Source organism: Typopeltis vanoorti, chromosome 9, assembly GCF_054136105.1.
Source record: "Typopeltis vanoorti isolate ZY-2024b chromosome 9, IOZ_Tvanoo_1.0, whole genome shotgun sequence".
Classification (NCBI taxonomy): Eukaryota; Metazoa; Arthropoda; class Arachnida; order Uropygi; family Thelyphonidae; genus Typopeltis; species Typopeltis vanoorti.
The window spans coordinates 98,949,381-98,977,226 of record NC_143557.1 but is presented as its reverse complement, the minus strand read 5'-3'; the positions used below and the strand labels follow the sequence as shown (position 1 = coordinate 98,977,226).

At 36.3% G+C, this 27,846-nt stretch overlaps 1 protein-coding gene across 4 annotated transcripts in view; it reads right to left on the bottom strand.

The window, feature by feature from the left end:
* LOC150103289 (uncharacterized) overlaps window positions 1-27,846 on the bottom strand; it is a 431,466-nt gene that overhangs the window by 61,333 nt on the left and 342,287 nt on the right. For all 4 annotated transcript variants that reach the window (XM_090397778.1, XM_090397774.1, XM_090397776.1 and 1 more), the window contains exons 8-9: window positions 16,192-16,433; window positions 6,505-7,254 (exon numbers count right to left, since the gene is read on the bottom strand). In XM_090397778.1, the coding sequence (XP_090253904.1) occupies window positions 6,505-7,254; window positions 16,192-16,433 (992 nt within the window). The remainder of the gene's footprint in view (window positions 1-6,504; window positions 7,255-16,191; window positions 16,434-27,846) is intronic.

Below are 27,846 nucleotides of genomic sequence, written 5' to 3'. Positions count from 1 at the left end.
CCCTCTACCACCCATCATCACCAATGGCAGTATTTTTTTTTTTTTTTTTTTTGTCTGTAAATTGCACATGTTCTAAAGGCCGATTTGTCTGTGCGCTGGATGAAAAACCCGAGTTTCCAGGAAGGAAAAATCTGCTACCTTCATATGAGATTGGCTAATAGCTAATCATTATTGGTGGTATTTTCTTTACTTTTGACAATGTGATTTTTAAGTGTACTTATTTAATTGTGATTATTATTACAATATTGCTTCAAAAGCATTCAACATTCACAGCACCAATGTATATGAGAAAAATGGTACCAAGACTTCAGTATTCAATGACATCAATATGAGGAATTTAGTGTGATGTAGTGTGTGTTTATTCATTGCCTAGAGTGAATAGTTATGGTTTGTGGTACAAAAATGAGAATGGAGAGCGTGCGTGTCAGAAAACAAGTGCAAGAAATGCAAGTCATGTCAAAAGCAGGAAAATGCAGTAACTGATATTAAAGATGTAAGGCCAGATTGTGAAATGTTGTAGAGAACTACATTCTCTACAACATTTTCACAATCTTTTCCGCATGTAGAATCGAATCCCTGAATTCAAACAACATTTCATGGAGTGGAGGCACACCTCATCACCAATCAAGATGAAATTGAAAACAACGGTTTCCACTTGGAAAATCATGTGCACTCTGTTTTGGGACAGACAAGGAATTTTGCTGGTAGACTTTTTTGGGTCAAGGCTCTGCAATCAATGCAAGTATGTACTGCCAAACCATTAAGAAACTGCATCATGCAATCCAGAATAAATGACGTGGCATGCTTACCAGGGGCATTATTTTGATTCATGATAATGCCCGCCCACACACGGCTGGCATAACACAACAACTTCTTGCCACCTTCGGCTGGGAACAATTCCATCATCCCCCATATAGTCCTGACCTTGTGCCAAGCGACTTTCACCTGTTCAAACATCTGAAATCTTTCCTTGGTGGCTGGCAGTTTCAAGACGACAAGGTCAAAGAAGCAGTCAATACGTGGTTTGTGTCACAGGTGGCAACCTTCTATGACAAAGGTATACAACTCTTGGCACCCCATTATGATAAGTGCTTGAATAATGGCTGCAATTATGTAGAAAAGTAGTGAAAGATGTCTACTTTAATTTCCAATAAAGATTTTTTTGTAAGTATATTTTTGTTTCGCTGACAGTCCATTGGAACTTACTTTCTGGATGTTCCTCATATTTTATAGCAGAGTGACAGTGTAATCGGATAAAGGAAATGGCTGTGCCACGATAATGCTAGACTTTGCAAAGACATTTGACAGGATACTGTGCGGAAAAACTGTTAGATGAGATGAAGCAAATGGGAATGGATATTGAGGCTGGTGACATGGATGAGAGCTGGATGCCTGATAGACAGACATCAGAGGATGGTGTATGGTGGAGTATAATCAGAACAAATGAGAGCGACTAGTGGAGTACCCCAGGGCTCTGTACTACCACTATTTAAGGTGTATATTAATGATATAGCAGAAAATTTAAGGTGGGAGGAGATATTCATTGTTTGTTGACAATGCAAACCTGGGAAGGATAAATGGTGATATAGATATCCTGTAGGACGGTTTAATAAATTGACAGTGAGCAAAGGACAGTGGCTGTCAATTTAATGTTGCAAAGAAAGTAGTGCACTAGATGAAAAGATTACATACTTTGTATCATATTAATGGTACTGGATTACAGAAATTTGACAAAACTAGGAATCTGTGATGGTGAATAGAAATTTGAAGTTCACAGGACATATTGAAAAAAGAGCTCAAATGATTACTTGGATGTTGAAGGACACATTGACAAGTAACGACAGGGAGGTTATGATTTGACACATCTTGACTACTGTATACAAATTTGGTCACCTCTGTTTCTTGGAGATCAGGAGGTAGTAGAAAGCAGGCAGAGATGAGTGACTAAGCTGGTGACAGGTTTGTGGAATACACCCTATGAAGACTTAGGGTATGTGGGTTGCAGAGGCTAGTTAACAAGCTGAGGAGAGAGAAAATAATAAAAAACTTATAAGTTACTAAAGGGATTCTATAAGATTGACACAAAATAAATTTTTCAGTACATGACAAGCAGAGGGAGAACAAGGGATTACCCTGTAAGTGTGTGTGTGCGTGTGCATGCAGACTAGGTTCTTTGGATTTAGAGTGATGAATGAGTGCTCCAACAGTGAATAAATTCATGGAGAGGGATGACATGTTGTATGAATAATGGTTAGCATAGGTCTGTCATGATGAGTCTTTTGACTCCATGGAGACAACCATATAATAATAACATACCTCATCTCATTTCTCTTCCTGGTCAACTTGGTCTTCAAATCTTGCATTCCAGCAATTGAACTCTCTGCAGATCCATATCTTCTCTTTTTCCTAGTCCAGTCTCTCCACAAAACATCCCCCCCCCTCTTCCACACACACACATATTTCCAAATGCAATATATACAATGTAATGCAATGTAATGTAATCACAATGATGGTTCATCATTGTTGTGATTATACCATGGATTGTTCACCCATAGTATAATGTCCTTCATATTGCCATTTAGTTTTCATTCAGTGCAAGATACAAATTACATGAAAACCACCAACAACAACATAATGAACAATCAACAGAGCTCCACAAACACTACAGTCAACTAAAATCAAAAATAAACAAAATTTTACTAACATGCAAACAGTAACACCAATTATTATGACATCTTTACTTGACCTGTTTCCCAACAATCTTCCTCCCTAATTAATCATTATGAAGGAGAGTAATCCCTAACCTTTACAGAAGATGATCAGGTAATGATGTAAGTGTTTTTTTGACCATTAACACAAGTGGGAAAGATAGTAAACATAAAAAAGAGCATAAAACAGTTCCAGTGCTAAAATAAATAGGGATTGTGAAATAAAAGTGTGGTTTACTTTATAAAATGGAAAATTTGCTCATTATCTGAGAAGAAAATCAAATTCTTCAGTGAATGCCATTAAGCTGTCTGACATCCAGCAGACTTGAAAGGTGAAAAGAGTGGATACCAAGTAATTTTGTTATGGTTCAAATAAGTTTAAGGTATCAGCCAATTTCCATAATGTTGCAATGAGTATAGAAATTACTAGTATTACTACTTACGCTACAAGATATATCCTGATATACTAGAAAAAATAATTAAGAAAATCAATTGTCAGAGCAAGTTTTTAATGCAGATGAAACTAGCCTCTTATGAGCAAAAATACTATACATATCTTTGAAAGAATTTAAAAAAAAATGCCAGGCTGCCAAACTAACTGATCCTTTTGCTTATCAGTAATGCTACTGGGTACTGTAAATTCAAACAAATTATTCCTGTTGTTTATTTATTCAACCTTAAAGTCTTGGTCATATTCACAGTGTTTACTTTTGCAACCGTTTTCTATCAGAGGTGAAGAAATATTGCTCGTAAAAGAGCATACCATTCAAGACTATACTGGTACCTAGATGTGTGTGTGTCCACCAAGTACTCTTAAGTCATTTTAACCTTGTCATAAGAATTGTGTTCCTTGTACTCAACACCAATTTACATTTACAAACTATGGGTCAAAGTATTCTCTGTCTCTTCAAGCTTACTAGCTACATGCAACAAAGCAATAGCTGCCACTGAAGAGGTGCATGGAAATTCTGAAAAATATACAATATTTATCAAGCCATCTGGAATATTACTGCAGCTTAAGCAGAGGGTTCTAAAGAAGATATGAATGAGAGGAGTGGGTATGGAAAAGCTTAGCCCAAAATTTGTGCATGGATTAAAAGATTTTGAAGAATGTTTTATGCTTCATTGAAGTGCAAGACAAGATTGACTTGCCAGGAACTGAAGTTAATAATATCTAGCAATGTCACAAGACTTATCAATACCCATACGAAACTATGAGTTGGAGGCAAAGTAGATGGTAAATGAAGAACAAGATGATGATCACAAAAACCAATGGAGCAAAAATGCTTCACAACCAAAGAAATGTGAAGATTCTGCAACATCAACATGGAACTGACAAAATTTGAAAGTATGGATCCTAATATTTTGAAGTGCAAAGGTTAAGTGATTAATTTAGGAAACTGTCCTTGCCTGTCACAGGGAATTTATAAAGAAATGTTGAAGGCCACAATTCGGTCATCACTCAATAAACTTTTAAAGAAAGTTGAACCTGTCACGTCACTACATCATACTTTTGTAACTGAAGACATTAAGATGGGGTCAATGTTGATAATCTTCCTAGCCATGAACTCCTCTTCTTCCCCCATTCACTTTCTAATGTTTCATACAGTTGCAGTTCTTTTTTTCAAGTGTTAACATTATATTAGAGGAGATGATGATGAGTTATTGTGTAGTGGAATAGTGTGCCTTCCCACAGTGAGTTCAAGGACTCCTTGGAGGTGTCATATAATAATAATAATAATGATTATTATTATTATTCTCTCCAATGGGATTATATTGACTACTACACTGACTGATAAGAAATTAAAGGACATGCCCCATGGACAAGGTACATTGTGCCATGTAATGAGTCACATATATGTAGCCAGTATAAATTGGAGGAATATGATGCTCCCAAGTCAGTCAGTCAGTGCAGTTGTGTCTGGGTGAAATGGCTGTGAGAAGGGAGATGGAGTTTGAAAGAGGGGCATTGCAATAGGATGCCATGTTGCAGGCCTACCTATTCAGCAGATTGTTGACAAATTGGGCCATTCCAAATAAACAATCAGTAATACCAATATGAAATGGAAGTGCAGGGAGTTAACTGCAAGTGCTACCCACCACGCTCACTGAACGTGTCCATAGGGTACTATGAAGGATGATATGTAAAAATCGCCATTCGTCGACTGACATGTTGAATGCAGAGTTCCAGGCATTGACTGAAACACCAATCTGCACAAAACATTCAGAACTGAGTTCAATTCAAACACATTACCAAAACCAACATGCAGGGGCGTCTTCAGAGGTGCAAAAAGAATGCACAGTGGAATGTGGAAGCTTGGAAAGTTGCATTTATGAAATGATGAATCACACTACACCCTCTATCAAGCAGATGGATAGTGTGGGTGTGGTGAATGCCTAGTCAACATCTCTTACCAAAGCATGTAACCTCAACTATGAAATTCAGAGGTGGCAGTGTGATGGTATGGTCCTGTTTTGGCCTTGCACCTCTGTTTGTAGTGCCATGAACACTGAACTCTGAGAGGTATCTGAACATTTTGGACAATGCAATGTTTCCTACTTTGTGGCGTTTCTATGAAACTGACAATTCTCTTTCAGCAAGACAATGCACCATATCATAAGGCTGCTGCCATGGTGATGATGATTTATTGCTTTTAATGATGCAAGGAGCAAAGGTAATACTGTACCACATCAATGGTTATAGCAGTATACAAAGTAAGACAATCACCAAAACATCAATGCCTACTTGCAACCTGTTGGTTGGAGAGCGGGTACACTAACCACTCGGCCCAGCAGGCTGCTGCTGTTGTGACTGCATGGTTTGTGGACAGGGATGTCACCACACTTGACTGGCCTCCACAGAGCCCTGATCTTAACCCTATCTGTGAGATTAACTGAAGTGTCAGGTGAGGTCAAGGGACATCTGCCCCAGAACAGTCCAGGACCTCATTAGATGCTTATAGGAAGAATGGTCAAAAATTCCCATTGATGGTTATCGTATTGGCTGTAGGACTACTGCAGTCATTGCAGTGAAAGGAAGTCTGATATCTAATTAAGGTGGGCGCCATGGCTGTTTGTTCTTCACTATTGTGTCTGTTGACTTCTTTCCAAGCAGTGTATTGTACTCCAAAAACTCATTAATATGATTCTCTCTCTCTCTCTCTCATGTGTATATCCAATATTTCATTTATTGTGTGATTCAAGATCATACCATAAAGAATAGTATTCACTGTGGGACAATGAATACTATGAAACATGAAATGTACTTGTTAATATCTGTTCTCATAAGAATTGAGAAATCATATCGATGGTGAGTTTGCCGATCTCATACGGAGGTAGCAGGGTTTTCTCCCGGAAACTCGGGTTTTTCATCCCGCATACATACAAATCGGCCCTTCAGAACATACGCAATTTACAGACAAAAATTACTAGTTGTGGTGGTGTTGGAGGTGGGCGGTAGATGGCGTTGATTCATAGTAGAGGTAAGGTGTAGAGACAGTTGAAGATGTCCTCCCGCGATGAGTCTTCGGACTCCTTGGAGGTATCAGGAATAATAATAATAATAATATCTTTTCTCATAAGAATTAAGTAGGCGATTCTCAGTTTGCCTCACAATCAAAATCTATGTAAGCTTGAGGAACATATATAAGTCAGGGTGTTTTAATTTCAAAATAAAAATAATACTTAAATTCTCTGTAACAGACAACATTATAATATAGACAAAATATGACCAGTGCAGCAATCTACTCTATATGAAATGAAATAGCATAGCAAAAATGACAAAAATTGCAAGTACCTTTGGAGTGAGATCCAGTTTTAGGGGTGGTCCCTTGGTAATAATTAAAAAATGAGCAATTCTGTTTTCATCATCATCTTCACTATCACTTAGATCACTAATATTTGATGAATTGATATTCTTTGTCTTTTTCCATCTCCTTTCAGCTTCAAGATCAAGTTTACTGACAACCTTTGTAACTACTTCAGTATTTCCACTGACTAACCCTGAAGCAGCAAAATGAGCATCTGGATAAAGTTTATTAAAAGAATTATCACCACCAGCATTACAAAATGGAAATTGTTTTGGTACAGTGTTTATGAGTCTCTCTGGCATTTTATGATTTGAACCATTTTCTCTTGTTAACAAGTGCCCACTGTTTTCCAAAAGACACTTTTCAGTCTCTAGCAAACGAGCATATATTCCCTCATTTGGCTGTGATGTATTCATGAGTAAACCATTCACTGAATGTCTATGAGTTGTACTCTCAGTCTGTATTGAATTCCTTCTTTTCTCTTCTTGAGGATGTACTATTTTCTTTTCATGACTGATTGCACTCCTTTGTTTATCAGACTCAACACCACCATTATGCTGTTTATTTTTGTTAAGTTCATTTGATTGTTCAGATATATGATTATTTTTGCCATTTACTAAGGTAGTCTTGCATGTATTGGGACTGATCCTTTCCACAGATAGTGACTGATCGGTCTCAGCTGCTTGTGCATGAGGAATATGTTTATCAGTTTTCTGACTGCTTCCATGTTGAGCATCCTATATACACACATAAATAACAAATGTTAGATTATGGAAAATGTTAAATTATCTAGTACTTAATAAAAATATATATATATATATATCATTGTTAAACAAATAAAAGTTGGTACCAATTTATTCGCTGAGCTATTTGCAGGTGAGTCAAAATGTTTTGAAATTATATGTTGTACAAGAATATGTCAACATAGAGCCATTGTAACCCACTAAGCAACTAAGGCAATGCCTAAAAATTGCAAGTTTGGAGGGTAGAAAAAAACAGCAAAATTGTACCTTATCCATTAAAAACACCTTTTTTTTTATTTTACATATTTTCTTGAATTTAGGGACTGCAAAATAGTCCTCACCTAGGGCAGCATATACCCTAACAACAGCTCTGCATGTGTAGTTCAATTTTAATTTTAATTGGATCCTTTTAATGCAAAAGATGGCAAAGGAATTCAAACTCGAACATCCATGGGCATGGATATTCGTGATTGTCTTTAGATAGGAGATGAATTCATCATCCAGCTAGAGACCATTGCACTTCTTACTGGAGACCTGAAGTAGCTTGAAAAGGTTCCAGTTTAGTCTTTAAGAGTAGGGTTTCTGGATTAGGTAAAAATAAATAAAAATACAAAAAATTATAAAAATTAATATGCAGATGTATCATGTTGGAGTAAGAGCTTTCATTTAAATAAAATAAACCAAACTAATTACCCAACATTTCAACCTTCATATTAAGCCATCTGGTGCATGCACACACAAACACAAACCCAACATTTAATTATATAGTGCTTATTTGCATAAAAAGTAAAAATTGTAAACTGTTTCTAATGTTTCTGTCTGGTTAACTGCATAATGCTTACTTGCATTATGCATAATGCATATAATGCTTTTTAAGCTTACCCTAAGCTGAGTCGAATTTTGAATTTTTTAATTAACACATTTTCTAATGATTAATTAAATAGTTGTTTTTCTAAAAATGTTATTGTTTTTCAGAAATTTTTCAGTTTGCTGGTTCTCAAAGATGTTTCCCACACAGAAATATATGCTAACATATATTACTGTACATACAACACAGTATGGTACAATGTGCATGCACTATATGGTCCATCATTACATTAGAGTATGTTAGGACAAGGTTATTTTTGTATTGTTGCAGCAGTGTACAGCTTATATTACTTGCATTATCCTGAATCAAGAATACTGAATGCATAAATTAAAACATATTTTAAACTTTGTGATGTCACTTAAGTTAAAAAAAAAAACTTAAAATCAAAGTACATAGCTCAGTGGTACTCCCCAAATTTTTTTATGGTGCACTTGGATTGTCAAACAAAAGGAAGAACAAAGATTGACAGACTTCGAAAACAAATGTTTGAGGAAAATAAATAAAACAACATGGACTGAAATGAAAACCAATCAGGAGATCAAAGAAGAATTATACTACAATATTTCAGTAATAAGAATCAGAGAAAAACAATTACAGTGGTATGAACATATGTACCAGTGGCACTGCATGCCCATTTAAGTTGGGTGTGCTGTTGTGTGGCTTATGCAATCTGCGCTACAAAATTCACTTCAATTTGACATTATACAATTGCATTTTTATTGATGTATGAATTATGAGTGCATAGGACATCAGCACTCATCTTAATTGGTCTAATGCAATTAACTGTAAGATAACATTGAATACTTTAATTTATCGATTAATATAATTTTAAATATGGAAAGCATAAAGGTCAAATGAACAATAGGTATGCTTAATTCACGGCATTTATGTGAAAAGAACAAAGAGTTTATACTTTGTGGTGAGATTAGATTATCATTGGCAAATACCAGAGTGAGACACAGATAATTTGAATTTTGATACAATTTTTAAATATAGCCATGTATTTAAAAATTGTATCAATTAGGAAATTGTTATTTTTCCAAAACTGAACCAAAGAAAGTCTGAAATAACTCATTTTACTCACTTATTTATGCAGAAATTCCAACCTCCTTCAACTATAATCATGATTATGCAATCTGCAAAAGCTCTGGCAACAAACAGGACATTCAGTAGATTGTCAACAGTGTTTCCCATTTGAAAATTTATTTATCACTAGGTTAGACTATAATAGATTTAGTTTAATCCTTTATCCCAGTTTAATCCTTTATCCTTTGCCACGAGTTGCCTTGGTGTTGCACTACTTACTGGATAAGATAGTACAACACTATATTTAGTCCTGAAGATATTTTCAGGCGCAAACTTTGTTTGCTCTCACTGGGATAAAGGATTAAACTAAATCTATTATAGTGTTTCCCATTGTAAATATGGGCAAAAAAGTTATAAATTATTTAATAGAAAATTACTCGTCGATATTAATGTCCTAAATACATCAATTCACACTTCGTGCATATATATATATATATACAGTCATACCCCGACTTACACTATCCTGACTTCTGTGAATCCAGAGCTACGTGGTTTCTTATATGTATGTATTCCCGTCCCGCTTCACGCCTCACCACTAGTTGTATCTTTCCGGCACCAGCTGCATTCGCCAGTGTCACACATGCTGTGAACAAGCACTAACGTGTTTCACGCGATCTCCATTCATACACGATTTTTATAGTCTACAAACCTTGCAATTGTTTAATGTTATGTTCTTGATAATAATTTTATCACATAAAAAATAATAAAGTCGTCCAAAAGAAGCAAGTCCGATTCTTATACAGCTAGCAAGAAAAGAAAAACATTGACTTTGGAAGCAAAACTCAATATCATTAACCCCTTATCATACAAAGATGTCTGTGACACATCTTTTGTTTATTGCACCAAAATTGATTTTGAATTTTGGTTTCACATATAAATACAACCGAATATAGATGCTAGACAATCTTGTGCCTATTTCCTCTCAGCCGAGAAAAGTTGCCAACGGCGCGTATCGGCTATTTCATTTGCGTTTGCACAAATTCATCATTATTTTTCAAACAATGATGAATTTGATCCAGCAAATCACCCTCGCCCAAAAAATTGGCAGAAAAAATGACTGCTTTCTGATTTTTAATTGGTATATTAAGGGGTTAAGGATTTCGAAGGTGGAATGAAAATTTGTGAGCTAGCAAAGAAGTTCGATTTACAGCAATCCACAGTAAGAACAATCATAAAAGAAAGGTTTATAGATTTTAGAGGACATACATTCTAACGAGGAATGAATTGTAGCCACAAAGCAAGGAATAAAAAATTCATTAGCTTGCTATGAAGAAATTTTGCGTGACAAGAAAAAGACATTGTGCCGTCAGACAAATCTATTAGATTTTATGAAACCATCGACATCAAAATAACTTTCTTTTTTTTATGTATGAAAAACTACAATTATGATTATATTTCTTAAAAAATATAGGTTTTTGTAAACCTTTGGTCCCAATTGTATTGTATATATAAATTACATGCAAAATTATACCCCGAGTTACACGAATTCGACTTGCACGCTTTTTGTCGGTCCCACCTACTGCATAATTTCGGGGTATGACTGTATGTATATATATATATATATATATATATATATATATATATATCAGGGGCGAATATTCCAGGTGTGCTAGGTGTGCAGTGCTCAGCCACAAAATATCAGTATCACCCATATTATGTTTTTGCATTTATTCCTGTTAAAGACTTCCCCAATTGTTTGCAGAATTAAAATTGAACACAATATACTAATGCTTCGTTGTCCTCTTCAGGAAGGTAATAAAGCATTAATGCTTCATGAAGAGGGCACTTTTTGCCACGTAAACATTGTGTCACATTCGCGTGAATAGCCTGGGTGTGCTTTCAAAATGCATACACCTTTGTGTCCTTTGAAAATATGTAAAGAGGGTGCAATGGGTCAAATTCTTAGCATTGTAGTATTTTTAAACCACTGAGAAGGCATAGCTAAGTGAGCTAAAATTTTGAGCTTGCTCAACACCTAGCATCTGTGATTGGTTATTGTGTCAACCAATCCAGTTGAACGTTGTCACTTGTCATGAGTTGAGCACTTTTCGTATTCAATGTACAGGGTGTTCGGGATAAATTTGACATATTTATCATTAATTATATTTTTCCGTAAGTTACATGTATTAACACACACTTCTCTTCATTTAAAAGTTTGGACCCTTCTTCATTCATATACAAGATGTCAGAAAGGATGGATAGCTGGAACCCACCTGAATCATGGAAGAGAATAACTTGTATCATGATGATTCGTGCCCGCCATCAAAATAAGGATATTACGACTGCTGCCCAATGCTCCCTGAATACAGTAAAAACAATCAGGCATGAACTAGAGACTTGCAATGGTGACTACGAGGATGTAGCAAGAAGAAAGATCCCTAGCAGACGATCTGATTGCGTTCGTACAGCAGAATTCCTCGCAAATCTGCAGGAACAGGTGTTGAAGAACCCTGGCATTGGAATTCGGGCTTTGTTCGTGGAGTTGCTAACTGTAGTCAAGCCCTGGATAACAAGGGTAGCCAATGGTAGGCCGTATGTATGGCAGCAGGATTCGGCCCCTTGCCACACCTCTGGGAAAAGTCAAAAATGGTTGTCTGAAAATTTCTACGACCAGTCCAAATGTTTGGCCTCCAAACTCCCCAGACCTTAACCCCATGGATTATTTTGTATGGGGCGCAGTTGAAAAAGACACCAATCGCACTTCCAGTAATACAAAAGCCCAGTTAATGGATAAAATTAAAACAGTTTTTGCGGCCCTTCCCAGGAAGACTGTAGCATCAGCTTGTTCGAGGTTCCGAAGCAGAATTGAAGCTGTGATCGATGCTAATGGTGGTTATTTTGAGTAAATCTTGTTGATAGTATTGTAATTAACTCTGCCTGTAATGTTTTTTTGTCAATTCATTAAATTTAATAGATACAAAGAAGATTTTCTTTTTCCTTACGAAACTGTCAAATTTATCCCGAACACCCTGTATATTACAAATAGTTGTTACGCATGTTTTCTGGAGCTGAAAATTTGAAAATGGATGTTAAGAGAAAAATGCTAATTGTTTTTTCTTTTGCTTGTGCAGCGCTGCATCTGTTAAGGTTGCAAAGTTTTTTTAACGGTATATAGAGATATTTTTATTCTAGTCTTCGGAAACAACAGACAGTAAAAAATAACTATTGCTGAATATTTTTAATGATTTAAATATTTAATGAGGTTAAAGCACCTTGTGGCAACTTGTTTAAGCAAAATTTATAAGCTCTGTATTACTTTAACCATGGCATTTTTTAGGTCTGGCTCCCACTGATGACACCTCAATAAAGGTTGAAAACCAGTCTGGGTAGTGACCATTACTTTTAATGCATAGCATCATACATCTCCACAAAGGAATGTGCTTTGCATTAGGGGAAAATACCAAGAAAGATCATCGGAACTTACTCCACCTTTGCAACAAGTTGCCTCAGACTTGCACTACGTGCAGGCGCAAACTTGACTTACTTGCCTGTTTGCTTACTTGGGAAAAAGGATTAAAAACCTAGCTTATAACATTATTTGGTATCTTTAACATAGTATATACCCAAGGTAAAAAAACTTTCTACATCTTACTCTCATCCTGAGATTTATATTTAATGAGGTTAAAGCATCTTGTGGCAACTTGTTTAGGCAAAATTTATAAGCTCTGTATTGTTTTAATCTTGGCATTTTTTAGGTCTGACTCCCACTGACGAGACCTCAATAAAGGTCAAAAACCAGTCTGGGTAGTGACCATTACCTTTAATGCATAACATCATACATCTCTGCAAGGGAATCTGCTTTGCATTAGGGAAAATACCAAGAAAAATTATTGTAGCTTACTCCACCTTTGCAACGAGTTGCCTCAGACTTGCACTATGCGCAGGTGCAAACTTGACTTACTTGTCTGTTTGCTTACTTGGAAAAAGGATTAAAAACCTAGCTTATAAAATTGCTTGGCATATTTAACATATATATCAGCATATATCCAAATATACAAAGTTGAATTCCAGATTATTAGAGTTATGATTGTATTAATTTATAAAAATGGAAATAAAAGTGAATGTGAGAATTACTGAGGAAATCCTTTAGTGTATCCTGAAAAATGTATGCAAGTGCACTTGAGAAAAGGTCAACAAGATATCAGAATTCCATGCAATAAAAAAAAAAAAATTTCTAGATTGACTTAACCAAGGGGCATGTGCATTTGTCAGGTCAGATATCCCATGGCAACAGTTATTGGACCTGAAATCTCCTTTGTATGATCAGCTTTGGCTTGAGTCATTGGAGTTAGGAGAAAGGTATATCTTTCTCCTAACTCCAATGACCTTGCCAACCTATTTGACTACCTATCTTTGCCAACCTATTTGACTATCTTTGAAAGTTGATCACATATAGTCTAATTACCCTAACAGTGAAATAATCTTCCTCCATTATTTCAACATCCACAATTCAGACTGGCTTCCCCACCTTTACAGATTAAGCTGGAAAAGAAGCTGAACTGTTTGCTATCAGTAATGATTTGACTCAAACTGAACAGAATTATAGATAAACTTCATCATTCTCCTAACATTCTGGACCTTTTCCTAACCACCTCTCCCTTCAAATATGCCGTTGATGTTGTTCTTGGAAAGTCTGACCATAATCTTACCCATGTCTTCTTTTTAACAAATTGTCATTCTCAGCCTCATATCCTGTGATACTACAAAGGTGTCAAACTCAGGTGACCTTTGGGACTTCTGTGCCTTATTTCCATGGTGGTCTGATTATTGCTTCTGATTCCTAGCATATTACCTGATCTAATTCTTGCTGGGATGAGTGCTTTTATTCCCCACTCCAACAACTATGCCAAAGCAGTCCAATCCAAAAATTCAGCATGTGTCCAATGGCTTCATTCAAAAATTCCAGCTTCTCACTTAGCTTACACTATAGTTTATAACAACTGTAATCAGAAAATCCAAATCAGACTTTGCAAGGCCAAATGCACTAACCTTTTCTCTCCCATCCAAATGGCCCCCTCACCAAAGCTGTAGGACACAGTCTCTGTCCTTCCATATTTCCACTCCTCTCTCACATCCTGATGGGACAATGTCAACATCTGAAGATAAGACAAACCTCTAGGCATCAATTTTTTCTTCCAACTCTTGTATAGACAACAAGGCAGATCTTCTCCCACTATTCTTCACTACCCATAGTATGCCTCTTAGAAAAATACTCAGTGACCATGATACCAGTAAGTCTCCTGATCGTGATGGTACCCCCCCCCCCACAGCTGTACTTAAAGCTTGTGCTACAGAACTCACACCCATTGTCTATCATCTCTTCAAGCTGTTATACTCATGTGGCATCTATCCAACCACTTGGAAGCAAGCTTTCCCTCCCGGGGAATAGGGAAATAAAAGTCAACGATCAAACTATTCTTTAAATTAATCTTTAAAACTATTATCTTATTGCTCTGACCTTAATTATCTAAAAATAATGGAAAAAGGTAATCAACAGCATCACTACTTGAAGACTCACCAATTACTTAGTGATCACCACTATGGATTCCAACATTTGCATTCCACAGAAGATCTGCTAGCCAACTTCACCCACACTTTTGGATGCAGATCATGAAAAAGTTCAGAGAAACTCAAGTGATTGTTCTTGATAATTCTAAAGCAATTTAATCTAGCCTGGCATCATGGCCTTCTTACCAAGCTTCCATCCTATGATATTCCTCCTTCCCTTTCTGAGTAGATTGCAAGCTTTCTCTCCAGTTGATCTTTGCAAGTTATGGTGCATGGTTTTTCTTTATCAGATTTTTTGATTAATGCTGGTATACCAAAGAGTTCAATACTGTTACCTACACTTTTCCTCCTATACATCAATTATCTTCTCTCTCTCTGACATCCAATCTTATTGGATGTCAGAGAGAGAGAGAGAATATCTTCTCTCTCTCTCTCTCTGACATCTTCTCTCCAACCTGGATCAGTTTTCTATTCTTGAGTTAACTCTCATCTAATCTATCCTGGCATAAGCACATCAAATCCACAGCCTCTTCATCTGCAAAAAAAAAAGCTTGGTATTATTTTTCATTCCAGACAGTACTCCTCTCCTGCTATTGTTTTCTTTTTGATGCATTTTGTAGGATTTTAGTTAACTAATTGGTACATATTGTGTTAGACACCAACTGGTTCATTTTTTCCAGTGATATTAAGCCTGATATCCAAATAGGAGATATTAAGCTTACTTCTTTATGCTATGCAGATAGCATTATTCTCTTAAATAAATCTGTCACCAGTCTTGAAGAGTTATTAGCCAAATTAAATAACGACAAATTTTAGTATCAAAAATCAACAATAAAAAGAGGCAGGAACTATAAACCATTCTCAGACATGAACATATAAAACAGATTATACACGTTAACCATTTAGGCATAATTTTATAGCAAGATGGCATAAGATAGTAGAGTAAGCAAGTAAGAATAATATGGCTGGAAGCCAATGAAATTAATTTATATGGAACAAGAAACAAATCGGCCAAAAGTAAGTTATCTTATATATATGTGTGTGTGTGTGTGTGCCAGTGCTTATATCAGTTTTAACTTATGGATCTCACAGTTGGGTTAGAAATAAAACAGTTTATCAGAGATTGAAGACAACAGCTGAGATTGTCAAGGAAAATTATGGATGTGAACAACTGGCATTACTGGTAAAAATCATATTAAAATTTAGCCGTGTTGTACATGATATTTTGTGCACCTCCCTTGGATATTACACTAGAATTATTTACCTAATGAAACCTTGTAGAATTAATTATTAACTGAAATAAAAACTTTTTCATTGCTTAGTTAGTAATTAATTACTAACTAAGCAATGAAAAAACTGTCGATGAAACAATTTACACTCAAACATTAAACATGTTCATAGTTTCTCCCTCCACTGACAGATATCCAATTTTTTTAAAAAAATATATTTAAATTATAATTCATACCTACCTCCTTAAAATGCTGTGGAATTTTATGTCCTATGCTTTCCTTATAACTGCCTTTAGGATCCACACGCATTGATGTCTGATGCTGCCAAGGTAACCATAAATCAAGTTCACGATGTTTCTGGTTGGAATGATTAAGTGGATGGATGACCAGATTTAATGGTCCTAATGTGCTGTTAGACACAGGTGGAGAAGATCTGTTTGGATGAATATCACATGGAGTACCTTGAGATTTTGTAGGTGATGCTGTAAATGAAAGAAATTACTTTTTGAGTTAATCTAGATTTTTTTAAATAAATAAATTATTATTATTATTATTAAACAAGACCTCATGGAGTCAAAGACATCTAGGAGGTCCTTTTATCTCACACACATCTCATCATACCGTGTCTTAAACACATTCAAACTCCTTGCAGACACCACACTCTCAGGCAAGGCATTCCAATCACTCAAACTCTGCACGAAAAAAACCTGCCTCTCACTCCCCTACTCACACCCTCTTTATACAGTTTCCAGGGATGACCTCTGGTTCTCCCCTGATCTCCCACTATTCTCTGTAGAACTTCTCCACCATTGATCCTATAACGACCCCTTACCAACTTGTAGGTCTCTATCATATTTCCCCTCTTCCTTCTCTCCACTAGACTCTGCAAATTACATCTTTTCAATCTTTCCTCATACTCGACATTCCAGAGGTCAGAAACTACCTTAGTTAGTCGCCTTTGGACCTTTCCAACATCTCTTCATCCTTCTGAAAATCAGGTGACCAAATCTGGGCACAATAGTCCATGTGTGGCCTAATCAAAGCCTTATACAATGGAACAAGAATCTCCCTACTTCTACACGTCAGTGTCCTCCGCATCATTCCCAGAAGTCTTTGTGTTGTCTTCACAATTTTGGCGATGTGTCCCCTAAATTTTAGATCCTTATCCACTATCACCCCCAGATCTCTTATTTCCTCTACTTCCAACAATATATTCTCACCAAGCATAAATTCTGCATCCCATCTTTGTTTTCCAAATTTTAAAACCTTACATTTTGCAACATTGAACTCACATCCCCATTTGCTTGCCCAATCACTCAATTTATTCAAGTCTTCTTGCAAGGCCACAACATCTTCACTACTCTTTATGGTTCGTCCCAACTTTTCATCATCTGCAAACAACTGAATATCTCCATCCAAATCTTCGCCAATATCACTAATATACAAATTAAATAGTAATGGCCCTAAAACAGACCCCTGAGGCACTCCACTAGTGACTTTCCTTTCCCTGGATATTGCACCCCCATACACAACTTGTTGATACCTATCAGATAGCTAGTCTCCAATCCAGTGCACTAATCTAATATCCAACCCCATCTGCTCAAGTTTGACTGTCAACTTATCATGAGGTACTCTATCAAAAGCTTTTGTGAAATCCAAGTATATTACTGTGTATCCTTCTCCTCTGTCCAAGGAAACAGTCACTTTATTGTAATGAGTAAGTAGATTACTAAAACATGACCTCCCTTTAGCAAATCCATGCTGTCCATCAAAGATAATACAATTGTTGTCAACCCAACTCTGGATCCTAGTTCTCACAAGCTTCTCCAACAACTTAACCATAACACCTGACACACAGATAGGCCTACAGTTTGATGCTTGAGTTTGATCACCTCCTTCATGAAGTGGCACAATCTTGCCCTCCTTCCACTCTTTAGGAACTTGACCAAGTGCAAGACTCGCATTAAAAAAATATGTCAAGGCAGGTGTCAACTCTCTGGCACATTCCTTCAGAATACGCGGTGATATATTATCAAGTCCCACAGCCTTATTTACATCTAGTTTACTCAACTCCCCCAAATACCTCTTGCTCACTTACAGTCAGTCTCTCCTCCCCATCATCAACTGCTCTTAATCTCTCCATGAAGTCACATTCACAAGATTGAAAGATCTTTATGAACTGCTCATTAAGTATCTCCACCACACATTCTGCAACAGCTGTCTTTATACCATTTTCTCCAATCAATGTCATCTTCTCCACCATCATTCTTTTTCTCCACCATCACCATTTTCTCCAATCAATGTCATCCTTCCATAATCATTCTTTCTTTTGTTGGCTACATATCGAAAAAACTCCCTAGAATTCTTTTTGGCTTCATTAGCTAACTGCTGTTCATACCTCTCTTTAGTTACTCTCACCAACCAATTATTTGAAAGAAAGTTTTATGATAACATCATTTTGTTGTATTTTAACCACAACAATACAAACTGAGGAGAGGAATCTTCATACAGTAATAAGAGAACTGAATTTCTGGAATTCTTGAGAGACAAATGCCTTAGGTAACATAAGGATCAACATTTATGGTTATAGCATCAAAGGATCTGATTGCAACTGAGATGTTACATGTGCCTCCAGTTGGGGTGAGTGGCCACATAGCTTGACTCGAAGATGAATAGGCGGATGAAAGAAGGAATTTATGTGGAATTATAATAGACTTAGAAACCAGATTGGGACAGCAGAGTGGGTGGATGGAAGAACCTGAAAGAAAAGATATTAGTGGTGCATAGGAGCTAGTTGAGGAGTATTTGTTAGCAAAAATGGCAATGTGCATACCTCAAGTGAAAAATAAATAAAGCAATCTGAAGTAGTAAAATGGATAACTATGAAAATCAAACAGGAATTGAAGTGATAGAGGTTCTGAAAAAGAATAGAGAAGTAGAAGTACATAACAGTTGCATAAAGAATATAAGGCTCTAGCAAGGAAGGCAACTAGTGCTGTAAGAAGGGAGAAATTAGAATACAAGACTGGCATTACACAATACAAGAGGAATCTGGCCTGTAGGAGAAGAAATGATACAAATGAGTGACCTTACTGGATGGAGAAGGCAGTCTAATGACCAGTGCAGATGATGTAGAGCAGTGCAATGATCACTTATTAGTGTTTCATTCTGGTGAAGTAGGTTTTATTCCTAGAGGATCCAGAGGATTTAAGAATTAGAAGTAAATGAAGAAGGTATATTCTGAATACCGAGCACACTATACATTTATTGTTTAGCAAGGCAGTGGTGCTGGATGAAATTAAATTTCATCCAGTGGTTGAAGGGAATGTACTAAGTACAATGACTATGTCATTGACCTAAGTCAATGGCAAGGGTAATATTATACGAATATTACCCTTACCATACCTCAACAGCACAGATCTGTTGAGGGACACTAATATTTTAGTAATTCAGTTGCCTTTTATAATAAAGGAACAAGAGCCACTGAAAAGGGAAAGGCAACATACTGTAATTTTTCTTGATTTTACAAAGGCACTTGACATTGCCACATGATCAGTTGATATTTAAGTTGCAATATATGAGATTAAATATTGGGTTGGTAGATTGAATAGGAAATTGGTTTTCTGATAGACTAGATATAATGGGCTCTGTATGAGGGAACAATATTGGAGAAAAGAAATCTAACAAGTAGAGTTTTCGAAATGATGCAGTGCTGGAACAATTACCTTTCAACCTTTATGTTAATGATACTCACTGAATTGCAGGGAGAGATTCAGTTGTTGCAGATGATGTGAAACTTGGGAATGCTACTAGTAATAATGCTGATCTGGCTCATCAGGAGGATTTGAATAAGGTGGGAAAATGACTGAAATATCAATTTAACACAGCTGGAGGTAAGGTTTTGGGATACAGATGGGAGGATGTATACTCTGTTAGTTGAGCTACACTTGAAGAAGTGAAGGATATAAGAAGTCTTGGTGTGATGGTAGATGGAAATTTGAAGTTTGGGAGATATCGAAAAGGTCATTCTCCTCAGTACTGCTACAGCCCAGCAGACTGCTGCAATACTGAGAAGAATGTTGACCAGCAGTGGTAAGAGAGTACTAATTCCATTGTATAAGGTCCTGATCAGACTATATCTAGATTACTGTGTTTAGATGTGTCACTGCAGTTTCAAAAGGATGATGTGACTGTGGAGGAAGAGAGAGAGAGAGTACAGAGGCAGACAACAAAAAATGATACTGGGACTGCAGAACACTAGTTATGAGAACAGACCAAGGGAATGTTATCTGAAGAGTCTAGTGGTAAAAAAAAAGAACAGTGGAGTGATACGATTGAAACATTTAAGCTGTTAAGAGGTATTTGCTAGATTTGATATACTGATGTCCACATTCTTTCATATGGTAGAACCACATGAAATGACTTTTTATATGGTAGAATTAGAAGGAACAAGGACAAGGTCAGCAAAGTTGTGAAAAGAAGTAGTAAGAGGAAGTTTTTGCATGGAGAGTGATAGAAGCATGGAACATTGCCTGAAAAGGTTGTGAGAGTACAAACAATGATTGAGTTTAAGGAGTGGTATGATACATTTTGATATTTAATATCAATACTGTTGTTATTCAGGATCTCTTAATCAGATCTCTTATCAGTAATTTATTCAGGATAAATTACTGATACTAATACTTACTGCTGGAATACAAAATTGAATAAATGAGAATGGAATCTTTACAGAAGGCAACACAGATTTATTAAAAGGCAGTCTTGTTTCAGTAATCTGATTACATTTTATAATTATTATTATTATTTGACACCTCCAGGGAGTCCAAAGACTCATCGAGGATAATAAGATGACAAATTGAAGAGAAGAGATTGCATCCAAGAGTCAGTCAGATAATGGTTGTGAGAGTACAAAGTGAATGAGTTTAAGGAGCGGTATGATACTTTTTGATATTTAATATTAATACTGTTGTTATTCAACATCTCCTGAATGACAATAATGAATGAACAATGAAATCAGATAAGGGGGGAAAAAACATTATGAAGAGAAGACAGCAGATGATGACCAAATGAATAAGTGTAAGATACATATTAGAAAAATGCTGTTGCATGATAAGGAAATAAAAGTGCAACAGAGAGGAGTTGGCCATTTGGGCAAAAAGGAAATCTGAAAAAAAAAAAAAGTTCTAGTGCTATGTAGCAAGCAAGAGGAAGGATAATTACAGAAGAAGAAGAAGGATCACTAATTGCCTAGAAGCCCAGAACAGAGGAAAAAGGCCAGTCTGGTTGTCTAAGTAGATAATATTTCTGCTCTTTTGTCAACAGACTGTGGGTTTGAATCCTAACTATATGTGTCTTACCTTGTGTCAGACCACCATTCTGCTTACCGTAAGACTGATTAAAGTGGCTTAAAGTTCAATGTTTGGTCTTTAGCAGAAGGTTTCTAGATTATCTACCACTTAGCCTACCTAAGGTACTAATAGGTTATAACTTTTTGTGAGTGCAATTCCCAAGTAGAAAATATTAGTGAGGATTAGAAATCAAAAAACAAAGTATGTGAAGGTTAGACTCCATATTAATAAAACTGTTGAGCTGGTTAATATACTTGTTAATTTATCCACGTATTTGGATAATATACTGTAGTGCATTTTTAGAGAAGATGCTAAAGAATTCACTCTGTCATTCACCTAGTTATTTAATTTAGTCTTGCAACAGAGAAATTGTTAAAGGAGTGAATGAAGATAAAAATAGTACTATTGCACAAGTCTGGTGCTAAGACAGAAGTTTCCAATTAGAGACTGATGTGTATATCTGCAGTTATGATTTGGATATTGGAGATGACCAGAATACAGGAATTGAGGTGATAGGAATATATTCTCAAAGATAGCCAGCATGGATTTGGTCTTGCTCTTTAACAAGTTGCATGCACTTTATCATAAAGCATTGAATGTGCCAGATAAAGGAGAAGACTCATATATGGAATTTTTTGGCAAAGAGATGGCAGATAGATAATAAATTAGCAAGATAGATAAGCTATTGGCTGTCTAGAATATACCAATAAGTTTTGTATGGGAAAACAATGGCTCCAGTAAAAGAAGGGCAACTAATGGCATTTCATTAGGTTTGGGGCCCACTACCAGTCAACTTATTTGTTAATGATATTTCATGTGGATTAACAGATTATAGTCAGTTGTTTACTGGATAATTCAAATTTGGAGAGAGAGAGAAAGAGTTACAAGGAATGATAATGAGTCCCTTCACAAACAATTAAATAGACTTTTAGCTTAATGAATGAAGAGTTACTATTGGAATATTACTACATGCAAAGTTTCACACTGTATGGGTTGAACTGTGTCCAGGAGTACAAGAAAAGAGTTGGATGTTATTATGAGAAAATAAGGAATGTTCTTTATTACTGATAAATATAAATTACTGATACCAATTCTGACAAAGTAAGTTGCTTGTATTTTCTACAAATATTTAGAGAGTGATGAATAATTGAAACACGTTGCTTGAGAGTGTAGTGCTTGCAGAAAATTTGAATGTATTTAACTTATGGTATGATGATCTGTATGTATGACTGAAGGATTTCGCTCAGTCATACATACAGACTAAGTTCATTTTAGAAATTATGGACTTTACAACCGTGTTATAAATAACTATTTTAATTTCCCAACTTTTCAACCTTCATATTAAGGTCATCATCTGGAATATATACATATAAGGACAAGCTGAGTTACATTTCACACAGTAAGCTAAAGAAAGAAACAATGATTTGATCACCGGTCATTCTACTGGCATGACCTCTAGTGAAAAAAAATAAAATATGCAGATAAAATTAAAAATTAATTAAATATTTAGAAACTACATCAAAGCTAAATTCTATTTAAGATAACATGGGAAAAACATTCTTTCATGTAGACAGTTTTCTCACAGTAACAATGATGTCCTATTTTTAATATTACAATTGTTATATTAGATTTAGGATTCTGGATTATCTATAGTCCTGTTTATGGTTAACTCTTAGGGAGAAAGGTTCCGTGGGTAGAATGTGTGCCTTCCATATGCTTGGGATTTTTAGACCATCATTATTGTTCAGATTGGGGAGGTTGATAAGACTCTCACAGGCTTCCTTAAATTTGTGTTCATACCATGTTTTGGTGTATTGTAAACAACTGGTGCTTTTCCAGTCAATTTTATGTAAAGTGTTCAGGACATGATCAGAAAGGCCAGCTTCACCATAGTTATTATATTTAATGTGTCGTTTATGTTCCTTTTGTCTGATGGGAATTGTGCATCCTGTTTCCCTTATATATGGTAGATTACAGGTGCAGTAAATACGGTATACTCCAGGGTGGGCCAGCAGAGGGAGTGGGTCTTTGGATGAGTTGAGGCTTTGAGGTTGTATTTCTGTAGTATTCTGTTTATTTTATCTGATGACCCTTTAATGTAAGGAATGGTTATAGTTGTATTGTAGTCTGGTTTATCTTTATTTTTTGTTGAGGTCTTGAAGAGAATTTTGTTAATAGTGTTTTGACTGTAATCATTTTTTAGAAAAGTATTGCTGATAACTTTAAATTCATTGTTCAGTGCTTGTTCATTGGAGCAGATCTTTTTTTTAGCCCTATTTTTTAGAGTATTAATGACACCTAATTTTTGTGTTGGGTGGTGGTAGGAGTTTATGTGTATATATTGGCCCGTATGTGTTATTTCCAGGAAACAGTGAAGGAAAGACTGACAGAAGGAAGACGTGTGACAAGTGTATCTAGAAATGGAAGTGTGTTCTGTTTTTCAATCTCAATTGTGAACTGTATGCATTTGTGTTGTTTGTTTAGGTGGCTAAGGAAAGTGTCTAGTGTCTAGTGGCCATGGGGATCAGATCGCAAAAACATCCTCAACGTATCTAAGCCAGACTTTGGGTTTTAAAGGAGAGGAATCTAGAGCATGTTGTTCGAAATGTTCCATATAAAAGTTAGCAATAGGAAGGGGGGGATAATGGCAAGCCCATGGCTGTGTCTTCTTTTTGTAGGTAGAAAGCGTTTTGCCATACAAAATAACCAGACCATAATACATGCGCAAAGAGCGCCATGATATCTGGAGGGTTTTTGTTCTGTAAAAGAAAGATTGTATCATTGATCGGAACAGTTGTAAAGAGAGCAGAGACGTTAAAACTGACTAATAAATCATCTTTTTCTAATGTAATGTCTTTGATTATGTTTATGAAGTGTTGTGTGTTTCTGATATAGGAGGGGGAATGACCTACCAACTCCTTGAGTGTTGCTGCTAATTTCTTGGCTAGGTGATAATTCGGGCTGTCTATACCTTCAACTATCGGCCAGGGTGGTGTCTTTTGTTTGTGTGTCTTTGATAGACTGTAAATTCTTAAGGAACGAGCATAGTGCAGAAGTAATTTTTTGACTGTATCTTTGGGCCATGTAGTAATTGATTTAGGTAGTTTCTCTGTTTTCTTTTTTATTCTATTGGTTGGGTCGTAGTTAACAAGTTGGTATGTACTATTGTCTGAGACTAGCAGATTCATTTTTTTCTAAATAAGTTGTTTGGTTTAGAATAACAGTGGCACTTCCTTTATCGGCTCTAGTTATTACAATGTTCGGATTTGATTTTAATGATTTCACCACTGTTAATTCATATTTCATTAAGTTGCTTGTTACTGTTTTCTTATGATTTATATTTAAAATGTTGGCAGTTTCTAAACGTATTTTGTCTGCTATGTTATTTGGGATGAATCTTAAGCCTTTTTCGATATTACAAATAAAATCCAGTTTGTTTATCGATCTGGGTCATGAATTACTTTCTACTAGTTGGTGATGTACTCCACTCCTTTTTTTTTGTATGGCAAAATGCTTTCTACCTACAAAAAGAAGGCACAGCCATGGGCTCGCCATTATACCCCATATTGCTAACTTAACATTTTGAGCAACATGCTCTAGATTCTTCTCCTTTAAAACCCAAAGTCTGGCATAGATACGTTGAGGATGTTTTTGCGATCTGACCCCATGGCCACCAGACACTTTCCTTAGCCACCTAAACAAACAACACAAATGCATACAGTTCACAATTGAGATTGAAAAACTGAACACACTTCCATTTCTAGAAACACTTGTCACACGTCTTCCTTCTGGCAGTCTTTCCTTCACTGTTTCCTGGAAATGACACATACGGGCCAATATATACACATAAACTCCTACCACCACCCAAAACAAAAACTAGGTGTCATTAATACTCTAAAAAACAGGGGTTTGAAGATCTGCTCCAATGAACAAGTGCTGAACGATGAATTTAAAGTTATCAGCAATACTTTTCTAAAAAATGATTACAGTCGAAACGCTATTAACAAAATTCTCTTCAAGACCTCAACAAAAAACAAAGATAAACCAGACTACAATACAACTATAACCATTCCTTACATTAAAGGGACATCAGATAAAATAAACAGAATACTACTACAGAAATACAACCTCAAAGCCACCTTTAAACCTCCTGCAAAATTAAAAAGCTTACCCAACTCATCTAAAGACCCACTCCCTCTGCTGGCCCACCCTGGAGTATACTGTATTTACTGCACCTGTAATCTACCATATATAGGGGAAACAGGATGCGCAATTCCCATCAGACAAAAGGAACATAAACGACACATTAAATATATAATAACTATGGTGAAGCTGGCCTTGCTGATCATGCCCTAAACAATTTACATAGAATTCACTGGAAAAACCGGTTGTTTACCTAAAACATGGTATGAACACAAATTTAAGGAAGCCTGTGAGATTCTTATCAACCACCCCAATCTGAATAATAATGATGGTCTAAAAATCCCAAGCATATGGAAGGCACACATTCTACCCACGGAACCTTTTCTCCCTAAGAGTTAATCATAAACAGGACTATAGATAATCCAGAATCCTAATTCTAATATAACAATTGTAATGTTAAAAATATTATTATTATTCAGGCCTCCACGGAGTCGAAAGACTCATCGTGGGAGGTCCTTCCTAAGAACATAAAGCCTGTGAAGACTCATTGAGGGGAGATCCCCCCCCCCCAAGAAACACAAAGTCTATCATACCACTCCTTAAACTCATTGACCGTTCTCGCCCTCACCACTCCATCAGGCAATGCATTCCATGGTTCAACTACCCTCCACACAAAGAAACTACTCCTCACCCTCTTGCTCACACTTTCCTTTCATAGCTTCCAGGGATGGCCTCTTGTCATCACTCCTTCCTGCTGTTCAACCAAGTGAAAGAACTCCCCAGTGTCAACCCTGTAACCACCTCTCAACAGTTTAAAAGTCTCATATCACCTCTCCTTCTATCCACCAAACTCTGCAGTCCACATTCCCTCAGCCTATCCTCATAACTATCCTTGTACAGTCCTGAAACCATCTTTGCCATCCGTCTTTATATCCTTTCCACAGTTAATTTATCCCCTTCAAATCCTGGAGACCAAATCTGAGAACAATAGTCCAAGTGTGGTCTGATCAGAGACTTATACAGCGGAATGATAACGCTCTTATCTCTGCAGGTCAGTGTCCTTCTCATAATTGCAGCAATCCTCTGTGTCACCTTCACCACCTTTGCAATATGTCCCTTAAACTTCAGGTTTCTATCAACCATCAACCCCAGATCTCTTGTCTCCTCTATTTCCTCCAGCATAACTCCTCCCATAGGGTATGCTGCATCCCATCAATGTTTCCCAAACCTCAAGACCTTACATTTTGCTGCATTAAACTGACACCCCCATTCATTTGCCAATCTATCTAGCTTATTCAAATCCTCTTGCAGGGCTGCCACATCTGCACTATTACTAATAATCCTTCCTAGCTTCACATCATCCATAAACAACTGAATGTCCCCTTGCAATCCACTGGCAATGTCATTGATATAAAGGTTAAACAATATAGGTCCTAGTACTGAGCCCTGTGGGACCCCACTTGTAACTCTCTGCCTCCTTGAAATTGCTCCACCATAAACAACTCTCTGATACCTATCAGACAGCCAATCCTGAATCCAGTTGACCAATCTGACATCCAGACCCATGTGCTGCAACTTAAATATCAGCTTATCATGTGGCACCCTGTCAAATGCCTTTGCTAAGTCTAAGAAAATTGCAGTATATGCCTTTCCCTCATCTAATGTTCTTGTAACTATATTATAAAAGGCTAGCATATTGCTAAAACAAGAGAGCCCTTTCACAAATCCATGTTGACTCTCACAGATAACATTACCCTCATCTGCCCAATGTTGTATACGGTCCCTCACTACTTTCTCCAAGATCTTAACTACTACTGATGACACACAGACTGGCCTATAATTAGACACTTCCAGTCTGTTACCACCCTTATGCAATGGCACTATCTTACCTTCCTTCCATTCCCTGGGCACCAAATAGGACATCGTTGTTACTGTAAGAAACTATAAGAAAGAATGTTTCTCTCATGTTATCTTATATAGAATTTAGCTTTGATGTAGTTTCTAAATAATTAATTAATTTGTAATTTTATGCCTGTATAATAACAGGTGATCAAATCATTGTTTCTTTAGCTTACTGTGTGAAATGTAGCTCAGCTTGTCCTTGTATATCTGTATATATTCCAGATGAGGACCTTAATATAAAGGTCGAAATGTCGGGAAATGAAAATAGTTATTTATAACACAGTTGTCAAGTCCATAATTTCTAAAATGAATGCTGATCACCTTGCAACACACTAAAAGAAAGGATATTAACTGTTTCACATAATAAATTAATTTCCCATTTAGTTTTGTACATTCAATAACTCTTATATTCCTCCTCCTCACATACTAACTGTAGCTATCATTTTCTCATAATACAAACTGACTACTGGTTATCATGTCTGAGAGGTGCATTAGAAATCCA